Source organism: Plectropomus leopardus, chromosome 7 (assembly GCF_026936395.1).
Source record: "Plectropomus leopardus strain MGB_pleo_1.0 chromosome 7, ASM2693639v1, whole genome shotgun sequence".
Classification (NCBI taxonomy): domain Eukaryota; kingdom Metazoa; phylum Chordata; class Actinopteri; order Perciformes; family Serranidae; genus Plectropomus; species Plectropomus leopardus.
Window position 1 is genome coordinate 15,917,280 of NC_142182.1, and position 11,270 is coordinate 15,928,549.

The window sequence follows — 11,270 nt, forward strand, 5'->3', positions numbered from 1 at the left end:
GTGTGTGTGTGTGTGTGTGTGTGTGTGTGTGTGTGTGTGTGTGTGTAATGTTCTATGGTTGCTCTTCTTGCTTTCTTTATCATTCTACATACAATAGGCCTATAAATGGCAAGGTGACAGGAAACAAATATGCGACACTAATCACCTGGATCTTAAAATACCATTCCAGGGAATATAATTTATTTCTGCTCTCAGATGTCAGGCTGTGATGTTTACTCTATAGGTATTTTATGTGTACACACCTGCTTCCTTGTTGGGAAATGAGAATTGTTTTCTAATTATTGTTGTGCTCTTGTTTACCTCATTCCCCTCCACTGTTAATTTACTCCCAACCCTGCGCTCCTCTCTGTGTTAGACACTCCGCATGATATACTGTATTCTCATAATAAGGAGTCGTTTTCCTCCCTTATATATAACTTTAACAGTGAATAAACATAGCATTCACTGTAAACATAGTGGATATAGGCTCTAATGCATGAAGAAGTTCAGTTTCCAAAAGTTTTAATCACATAACAGATATTACAGATAAATAAAATAGTCTTGGCAGTGAATATTGTATGCCATAAAATGAAAAGACAAGTCCAAAACAAAACAAAACAAAGACAACAACAAAAATCATACTTAAATCAGAGGTGAAAAACATATTTTACAGTAATTACATTGTACAGAAATCTGGAAGATTACACGCACTTCAACACTTTATATTCTCATTTCCAATTACCCCAACCCCACTTCGGTCTTTGGTTTTATTGATCTTTATCAACATTTTGTCGATATTTTCAAAAATTGTCAGCTTTCCTTTTGTAGCAAATATCAGTTTATTCCACAGTAACTCGTTAATAATCCTTAATTTATTGATTGATACTTGCTTTGTTCTTACACCTGTTATCTAATGCAGTGCAATACATCTTTTTTACTTTGCAGTAGCACTGAGGTCATAGTTATTGATAGTGTTAATATTCTGCCTCCCTCTTGTATGAATTGGGAGGGCAAAAAAATCAGAAACATCTCTCAATGTTAAGTCCAGCAAAATAACACCTTTTAATTTTGACTATGACGATTTACACATATTATTATTATAAACTTCAGGAAATTGTACAAATTGTACAGTTGTATCCAATAAAGAGGGCACCGAGTGTATTTCTGAAGACATTAGGCTTGTACTGAAAGGACGAGATGGGTTTTTTTTCTTCGAAATGAACATCTTTAAGATCCCTGCAACGAGAGAGAAAGAGAGAGAAAGAGAGAGAGAGACTATATTTGGAAGCAGACGTATTGAGGTGCGGCTTCCCTAACCGGCGGAAACCGGCTTGAAGAAAACTGACTTGTGGCTCGGTCCGGCTGACGAGCATCGGGAGCGCGCCACCATCGCGCGCTTTGTTGCCACAAGAAACCCAGCAGAGAGCCAGAGGCTGCTGGAGGCTGCAAACAAACTTACCCAGCTGCTGTAAAGCCCTAACTGTTCAGCAGCGATGTAGAAATTAAAGCGCAGTCTATGTCATTCGGCATGAGCATTATTATTAACCCTTTGAAACCCGGATCGACATTAGTTTTCTTATGCTGCGTACAGGCGCCTCTCACAAGCATTTTGAAACCTCAGCAAATTGGTTTGATTTCTTTCAAAAAAAAAAAAAAACGTGGAAAAAACAGTCAGCAACTTGGCATGAAATGTTCCACAAATTAAAAAAAATAAATTAGATTTTTTTTTTTTTTTTTTAATGACCAAAATAACCTGAAAATTACCTCAAAAGAGAGAGATAAGCATATCAAATAACTAGGGAAAGATGTCAAGAAAATCTATATTTATTATATATTTAAAATTTTGTCTGTAGTATATATATACAAATGTATTTATTAAGTCTGGTAATTTTCCTCTATGATTGTATTTATTTCCTACTAATTTTAGGGTCATTTTGTATGTTGCTCATTGCATTGTTTGTTTTGGAGAGAAATCAGGTTTGCTCAGGTGTCAAAGAGTTGAATACATTGATTCTCTCTAGAAACTCAGAAAATCTTTTAACTATATCAGCATATCTTACAGTACAAGTATTCTTTGTCAGTTGTGGCTCTAGTTTATTTCAAAGGTGAGGTTATCCTCCATTGCATGACCCTCCAACTGATGCTGATGCTGTCCTGTATACTCCCAAATAAAAGTGTTTAGATGCTCGCCACACCCAGTGAGTTTGAATGACAAACATCTTTCCCATTCCTGGTTTGCAAATGTCTTTGCCAGTCCCACACTCATGATGATGGGCAGGCTGGATAAACCTATCGATAGGAAAGTTCCTGCCGTTTGTTTGGTTGTAGATTGGCCCAACATGATTTGAATGAAGACAGCCGGTCTGCACTTATTCAACTGCAAGGCAATTCCGCTATCAAACGTTATTTTAAAATCCAAACACTATTTCTATTTTTTATAGCCCCGTATAAATATTTTTTCGCCGATGACATCACCAAATAATACTAGCTGCCGCCAGTATTCATACAGGAATTAAGATCTATAATATTTCAGTGATAAATCTGTAAAAAAAAAAAAACAAAAAACGACGAGGATGACGATTTCTGCAACATGATTTGGTTTTTTTTCTGCTCATACACCACCTGTCCTTGTCAGTGTGAATCCGGATCGCATTTTCTGGTGATGCGATGAACTCGAGAATCTTAATGTGTTATCTCATCCCTTGTTCCTGAGGAAGAGGCAGGGCAGGGAGGAGGAGGAAGAGGAGGAGGAGGAGGAGGAGAGAGGAGCTGGGGGGAAAAGGCGGAACAAACCGGTGCGCTCGGATACATGCTGTAGCTGCTCGCCCGCACTGCAGATTAACTCTTACCGTGCCGGGAGATGCAGCGAGACATGGTGAGTGGATTTTTGATTATTTCCCACCACTAGCATGCACATGGCTCTTTTGTTAGCAGCACAGAGTGAGTGGAGCTGCTTCGCTGGTGCTATAGTCTTTCCAATTTGGACAGGTGATGCAGGTAATGAGCATCTTAACAGACTGTAGGATCTCCTCTTCTCTTAATGCACACACACACACACACACACACACACACACACACACACAGAAACACAGAGCAGCGCACACACACTTGATGTTAAGCAGCTCGTCTCTGGCTAGTCGGGAGCTATCCGCCGCTCAGGTGCTGAAACGGCTCGTCATCTGCAGGAAGCTGCAATCCACTGCAATGAAATGTCTCGGGTGAAAGTGTGGTCCTCTTGGATGCGATTCTCCCAGACCTGTTAGGAGACAGCATCCTAGCTCAACAGCTAACTGACATAATCATCCTCTGATAAAATGTTCCTGCAGTGTTCCCATAGGGACTTAGTGATGAGTCAAAAGTGAGAAAACAATGTGGATACTTCACGGTGTTTTTCTCTTCCACAGTTAGTATCAAACTGTATCCCTCTGCCACAGCTATCTAGTCAGGCTTATTCTCTGATTGTCTGAGAACAAGTGTCAAATTTGCAAAAGTTCTTCCCTCTTCAGCCATCATCTCATTCATAATAAATGGGGCTCTTCTCCTTCAGCTCTTGTCCTCTTTCTTTGTAGCCGGCTGTACTGGTCATAGCCAAGCGGCATGCTGGAGTAGCAAAAGAATGTGGGATTCCCTCTCTAAACACTGGTAGCATCACCCAACTGAGAGGCATTATCTGTTGGATTGGACCTGTGCCAGTGGCTTACAGACAGCAGTGAAGCCTCTAGCCGTGAACCTAAAAATGTGATGCTGCCACTTTAAATTTAAATTATGTAAAGTTTATTCCCCCTTTTGAGACAGTGTGTTTGGAGATGTGGATAAAGTTGCTTTGATTGTCACCAGGCAGTGTGTGTACAGGGCAGTGTCATATCTGTACTGTAATTCATGTTATCCCACAAAGGACATCTTGTTCTCTTTATCAGGTATAACGCCAATTACTGCATGTGTCAGCATTAACACATGCAGCCTTGAATAACTGTTCTGTGATAATATTTCAAAGTAATCCTCTCTTTATTATCTTTCTCACAGTGCAGGTGAGTACACACTAATTGTCCCCTGTACTCATAAAACCGCAGTCTTAAGGTTCCACTCCCCGAGATGTTAAGTGCACTTTCTATCCCTGGATTAGAGGGCTTGGCTTTCAAGGATTTCATAGATGAGCTGTGTTTTTTGCATAATGAGCAGAAAGTGAGAGGAGGGCAGAAGGAGGAACGGGGAGAGAGAGTAAAAGGGGAAGAAGGAGAGCAAGGGGGTGAGATCTGTTGATGGGAAGGAGTAATGTATTCACACTCCTCACGGAGGACGTTCACGTAACCTTCAAGCGAAATGAGTATGCAGCAGGCGCTAATTCCACCCTGCACATACTGAACAAAGGTATGCATGCTCATGTATGTATGCACACCCGCTCACATGTGCACGCACACTCAGACACGCAAGACATCCCACTGACATGCGTGAGTCCACCTGACATCCCAGTGTGAACATGCTGTACCTAATAAATAGAGACTACTAGGAGTCCCAAATTGTGGAGGAGCAGAGCCAGTATCCAAAAAAATGTTGTTAATTTGTCAAAATCACTGAATAAATTCTGGTTTTAGTCACTTCCAGGTTAGCATACTATAAATTTGCCCTTTAGTGTCCTTGCTCGATCAAAGGCAAGTGCCCCCCCACGTTCACACACTTCACTGGTCACAGAGTGAGGATTAGTCGTCCTCAGCCACATGACTGCATTACAGAGGACGATGGATGGGAACAGAGAGTTTTCCTGAGGATGGTGTGAGACAACATCAATTCATACTAAAATTGTTGCACTAATTTGTCTATTGTACAGATGTTCCCAGGAATTACTTATTATGCCTCAATGTACTTTTATTTTTTGTTTTTTAAAGAAAGCACATATTGTGCCATCCTAACTGATTATCTTTTCTTTCAGGAAAGGACTGGTCAGAGTTTCTCCTGACCGAAGATCACATAACAGCTCTTCAGCCAGCAGTCATTCTCCCTGGGGATCACAAGGACGCCTCCGAAACTCAGCTCATCCCTCAACCTGCCACACAGAGAGTGTGGTCTGAGGTTAGGCACAGCAGAAATGGGACAAAACATGAGGATGCATGACAAAGAGGCCGAGAGAGGAGTGGGCTTCTGAATGTTATGACCGTTCCTGTAGGAGAAAAGAGCTTGTGAAAACTGTAGAAAACTCAAAGCTCTGAAGAGCGCACAGTATGACCTGCTGCTTTCCCACATATGGTGACAGGGGCTGAAGTTGGCCACACATTTCTGTGTGTGTGCCTTCCACTGCGTTGAGGACTATTTAACTACAGCAGAGAGCGTCTGGCCTGGCCTCCAGTGCAGAGGGATGTTGTAGTGTGCGTCCTTTGTGTTCCGGATGCAGAACATCCTCGATCAAAACTTAGACATGGCCACGGCTCTACTCGCCGGCGAGAAACTGAAAGAGCTGATCCTGCCGGGCTCCTCTCAGGATGAGAGAGGCGGGGTGCTGGCCGGCCTCATGGTGCAGCTCAAACTGGAGCTGCCCTTTGATCGTGTCGTCACTATAGGGACGGTCATCATCCCCATCCTGCTGGTCACCCTCGTCTTCACAAGAAACTTTGCAGGTGAGAGTTCTGCCACTAGAGGGGGGTGACTGCCACAGCAAACTGGCAAAGTGAAGAAGTTACAACTGCATCTTTTACCCTTGTGTATTCTGAGTTAGTGCTTTTGTGTTTTCTTTGACAGACAGAATAGGGAAAGATGTAAGTAGGAGATAAGGCAGGGAAGAAAAAAGGAGCAAGTGCATCAGAGGAGCAGACAGAGGGAGCTGGAAAGGTCGAGAGAGCAACGGGAGATAGGAGGGGGAAGAGGAAGGTGTTTGGTAAGAAGGCTGGCTGTGATGGCAGAGATGGTAGTTCACTGCTGAGTCAGGCTCTCTGCATAGCAGCATTAACCATCTGGGACAGAGCGTTTAACTTTAGCAGCAGAAAAATGTGGGTGTTTAGACAGGTTCTACAGTATTCCCTCTCTGCTGTTTTTATAATGATATTTAGAGCATTGCCAAACAATTTTAGATGACTCAGCATCCTGCCCTCTGTGACTGTAAAGAAGTAATGCCATTGCATATATTACCCTTATTGTTAGTAACATGAAATAATACATGCTGGTGTTAAAAAATAGTTTTAACACCAGAATGTATAATAATAGTTTTTAATTCAAAATTCAAAATTAGTTTATTTAGTTGGCAGGTAAACCATTTGTAGTATCAGATGTTGCTGCACTTAATTGAAAAGATTAAATGTGGATTTACTGCAACCCTGAACCAGATAGAGCTGAAAAAGAACACTTTGACAGGAAGAAGAGCACTCAGTTTCTCTATCTCAGCAACGCAGATCATCATTTCACAAAGCAGCGTGAGTGTTATCAGAGCCATGCAGCGCTTTGGGCTGAACAGACGAATGATTCTAAAAGATTCTCAGAGATACAGCGCTAACAATGAAACACATCACGTAGATGCGAGATATTCCCTCGAAATATGTGAATATGTCATTGCAAGTTGCGTTTACTGCAGTAAATATGAGGGAACAGCAAATACTGAAATTACCCACATTATCTTAAAGGGACAGTTCACCCCAAATCCAAAACATATTTTTTCACTTTCTTGTGGTGCTATTTATCAGTCTAAATTGTTTTTGTGTGAATAGTGGAGTTCTTTTATCAGGATGTGGTTCTCATAGCACCCAAAAAAAACCCCAAAAAAACCATTTGGAAATCCAAACAGCAATGTCTCTTTCCAGAAATCATGATCTGGTTATTTAAGATAATCCAAAGACCTTGTTGTGCGCAGTTTCATGCATGAACTATTTGGACAAGAGGCTCATGCCTGTGACAGCATGCAATGTAAACATTAACGGTGTCCTCCAGGCTGAGCTGTAACTTTAACCAGCTCAGTGGTGCTAGGTCAGCTAACAGTAGCTTCCTAATGCACAGTGGTACAGTTGGCAGTTGTAGTTAGGCAAAAGAAAATAGTTCCTACATGGACCTGCTCAAAACAAGGTCTTTGGATTATTGTTGAGTTGAGTAACCAGGCCATGATTTCTATAAAGAAACACTGATGTTGAGTTTTTCAAATGTGCATTTTTGGCACTTAGAGCACCACAAGCTGAATACCAGGTAATTTCATTATATTCAAGCAAAGGCCGACATCTCTACAGCCAATATCTCCAACACTCTGCAACTCACAGAGCACTACAGGTAAGAAGAAAAATTTGTATGTTTGATTTGGGGGTGAACTAGCCCTTTAAACACTATTTGGACATGAAATGAGGGAGAGCATTAAAGTCTGTTTTAACATCAGTTGCACAGTGCAAAGCTATGGAATGATACCTTTTTGAATCACAGTACTCAGTGTAGTTGTTGGTGCATACAGTTTTACAGGACAATGGATGGTAACAACAACAGATATTTACACTTCTGGTTTCTGATAACATAATTTAACAGAAGAAATTGTTTAAACTTTTCTGACCCCGTACATGTTTTCACATTCCAAAGTCTCGCCAATTAATAAAATTTGAGAGCAAATTATTATAGATGTTAGGAGTGATGAACAAAATTCTGACAAAAAAAGAGACCCAGGAAATAGCGTTGTAGCATTCATCTGTCAGCTAATCTAAATAATTTATATCATAAGATTTAATCATCTAACTTGTTAAAGGAATGTTTAGGCTGAGTCTTTCTGTCTGTATCTTCCTCAGAGGAGTCCATATACTGTTACACACCACACAACTTCACCAGAGACCAGGCACTGTATGCAAGAGGCTACTGCTGGACAGAGCTGCGAGATGCTGCACCTGGTGTGGAATCTCACCTTTGGCCTTCACTGTTTGAACACAAGTTCTTGCCCTACGCCCTGCTGGCCTTCGCTGGAATCATGTATATTCCTGCTTTGGGTTGGGAGTTCCTTGCCTCTACACGGCTCACTTCAGAGCTCAATTTCCTGCTTCAAGAGATTGATAACTGCTATCATAGAGCTGCTGAGGGCCGAGCCCCGAAGATCGAGAAGCAGATCCAATCCAAAGGACCTGGCATAACTGAGCGAGAGAGGAGGGAGATCATCGAAAATGCAGAGAAGGAGAAAAGCCCAGAGCAGAACTTGTTTGAGAAATATTTAGAGAGACGAGGCCAAAGTAACTTTCTGGCTAAACTTTACCTAGCACGCCATCTGGCCATTATCTGCCTCAGTTCCATCCCTATTTCCTACCTGAGCGCCTACTATGCCCGCCAAAGGCAGAACGAGTTCACCTGTGCGCTGGGTGAGCCTCCAGACATTAGCAGCTATCAAGAGCTGAAGCTCAGGGTCAACTGTAAGCTGCCGGCCGTGCAGCTGCAGCGCATCATGGCAGCGGTGGATATCGCGTTGCTCTGCACCATGAACCTCATCATACTGGTTAATTTGCTGCACTTGTTTGTGGTGCGCAAGTCCAACTTTGTATTTGACAAACTGAATAAAGTTGGTATCAAAACAAGGCGGCGCTGGCAGAAGTCTCAGTTCTGCGACATCAACATCCTGGCCATGTTCTGCAACGAGAACAGGGACCACATCAAGTCGCTCAACCGGCTGGACTTCATCACCAATGAGAGTGATCTCATGTATGACAATGTGGTCAGGCAGCTGCTGGCTGCACTCGCACAGTCCAACCATGACGCTACACCCACTGTGAGGGACTCTGGGATTCAAACACTTGATCCCAACATGGACCCCTCTGATCTCGGAGTGGGTGAGATGGCTGGGGAGCCGCTGGTCATCAAGCGGCCCAGAAAGAAGATGAAATGGATCCCAAGCTCAAATCCTCTTCCTCAGCCATTTAAGGTAAGGCATCTGTCTGAGAAAAAATGTTTTAGTTGTAACTCATCAACATTCATTCAGCATCAATGATGGCAGAAGGAAAAAATAACTGTTCTCTAGAAACAGAATAACCCTTACCACAAGAACTTGTTCAGCAATACAGTATCAGCTCTTGATAAGAGACTCTTTCTCTGAAGAGGCACAGGAAGTGGTACTCACTAAGGACTTCCAAAATATGTAGAACACTTCAGTGCTGCTGTACTTGTTGCATTTGGGTACCTGAATTGTAGCTGTATGTTGACTTGTTTTTGTGTTATCTGTCCCTTGTAAAGGAACCTCTGACCCTGACACGTCTGGAAAATAACACCAAGCCTGAAAAGCCCAAACCAGTCAGACGAAAGACAGTCGGAGATAGCTTCACTGCACCACTTCTGGATACCAAGAGCACACAACATCCTGCGATAAAAGGTATGCAGTACTATGAACAATACGTTTATTGTGTTTTTAGCCACAACATATACAAAAATATGTTGACAAAATACTATGACCTAACAAGCCAAAGCAAGAACAAATTAAGCTGAAATTAAAGCATTTTAATTTTACAGATTATCAAAGGTGGCTATGATGTCCACCTGTGCCCTTATTAGCCAGAATCTAGTACACTGTAAAATGTGAAGATTTGATTTTACTTAAAGAAATTTAAGAAAACAACTGCCTTGAAAAATTTAAGTAAATACAACAATTAGTCTTAATGTATGCTAACTTTATATCTTATTGTTAAGTTTATTAAAATTTTTGTTATATTTACTTTATCTTGTAAAGTTGTTGCAACTTAAAAATGTTAAAGTTAAATCAGTCTTTCTAAGCTTTAACAACTTAAGTACACCAAGTGTACTAGGCTTTATATTTGTATTCTGCTGGTTGCAGACTAGTCAATCATATTTGTATTTCCTTAAGCATGTTGATAAAACAGAACTCTCAGATCTCCTAACTTCATCGTTGGTAAAATCCTCCTTGTCGTGATCAAGTTGAGTCAAACTAACTTGATTTACTGGAGTTGCTAACACTTAAAAAAACAAGTTAATTTCAATTGTCATTTCTAAGTTGGATCTAAGCACACTTTGGATGGATGACCTGCTTTTTTGATGTTATGTTTTACCTCCCATTAAGCCAGACTTTTCATTTTCAATTGTAGATCTAAGTGGGATGGAGAAAAAGCACACTCGCAACTTCTCTCTGGACGTCCACCCATACATGCTGACCATTCGTAAGCCCAAGGTGGAGACCACCACTGCAGAGCCTCTACCCTCAGAGCACAACCTGGATACAGTGTACCTTGAAGGCACGCACACTATTGTTCATGTGTCTGGTGCCATTACAGGTAAGTCACTTCACTTCTTATACAGCTGTATCTTAGACATTCCAATACATAATGTATATGTGCATCACAGGGGGTATTACAACGTGCTGCTATATCTTGTAATTGCACTCGCTTATTACATACTGCTGATATTGCTTTCCATGGTGGCCAATAAGTCATGCATGCAAGAGGTGCTGACTTTTGAAAGAGTATAGGAGATGTATTCTTTTAGAAGTGGACATACTGTATATACAGTTTTTGACTTTCTCCTTTCTCCTTCTACCTTGTTCGATATTTCTTCTTTTCTCTTCAGAAACTAAGGTTTGCTCTCCAGCATCGACCAACACTGCCTTTTCTACAGTGACCCTGCCCACCACTTCTTATGTAAATGGCGTGAGCCCGAACCCCCCATCCAGTGAGGACCCCCTCAGTCCCAAGTCCTCTCCTCCTCCGCCTCCTCCTCCCCCAAGGGACCCTCTCACTCAGACAGAAAACCCTGAGTGTCAGCCACCACCTCTGACCAGAGCCCCTACACACCAGCTGCTGAGTATACATCACACTCTTTTTGAGGAAGACGAGGATGAAGAACACCGTAGAGACAGACTGGCAGAGAGACCCGGGGAGCTCATCGCCGCTGGGGAATGTTGAAGAAGGAGAAGAAGAGGGATGCCGACTGTGATTCCTCTTACTGACACTAGATTCTGTGCACATGACCACCATGTCAATCACCTCCTATCAACAGCCACCTCTAATCTTTAAATGAACTCACACACTTCTGTGATGGGTGGATTGGACAGTGAGGAAATTACATGGAACTCTAGTAAAGCAAAATGACTTTAAGATGGAAAAATAACTCAGAGAGGATAAGACAGAAGTTTGTGTATTTGATAACTAAGAGTATTGCTGTAGGAAATGATGTCATGTCTCAGGATGACTGTGTACAGCTTAACACCCTCCAATGAAACCAGCAGTGATATTAATTCAACAGGGTGCTACAGTGCAGGGTCAAATAGCTATTTTAAAAAGGCTTAGTGAAAGGATGAGCAGTCACAACAGATAAGTGAGATTTCTTAAAAAAATAAAAATAAATTTAAAAAAAAA

General features: G+C 41.7%; 1 protein-coding gene across 1 annotated transcript; it reads left to right on the plus strand.

The window, feature by feature from the left end:
* The first annotated feature begins 2,697 nt into the window (after nt 1-2,697).
* Nucleotides 2,698-11,270, plus strand: panx2 (pannexin 2). The gene is made up of 6 exons (XM_042496852.2): nt 2,698-2,854; nt 4,907-5,588; nt 7,719-8,833; nt 9,142-9,277; nt 10,005-10,190; nt 10,483-11,270. Exons 2-6 carry the CDS (start codon nt 5,360-5,362, stop codon nt 10,815-10,817), a joined length of 2,001 nt encoding a protein of 666 aa, XP_042352786.1. The 5' UTR covers nt 2,698-2,854; nt 4,907-5,359; the 3' UTR covers nt 10,818-11,270.

What these genes read in the sequence shown, in the direction of transcription:
- panx2 (XM_042496852.2), top strand. Translation starts at nt 5,360, where the DNA reads ATGCAGAACATCCTCGATCAAAACTTAGACATGGCCACGGCTCTACTC. An exon ending in CTTCACAAGAAACTTTGCAG is followed by an intron (nt 5,589 to 7,718) that starts GTGAGAGTTCTG and finishes TATCTTCCTCAG; the next exon opens with AGGAGTCCATATACTGTTAC. An exon ending in TGTGTCTGGTGCCATTACAG is followed by an intron (nt 10,191 to 10,482) that starts GTAAGTCACTTC and finishes TTTTCTCTTCAG; the next exon opens with AAACTAAGGTTTGCTCTCCA.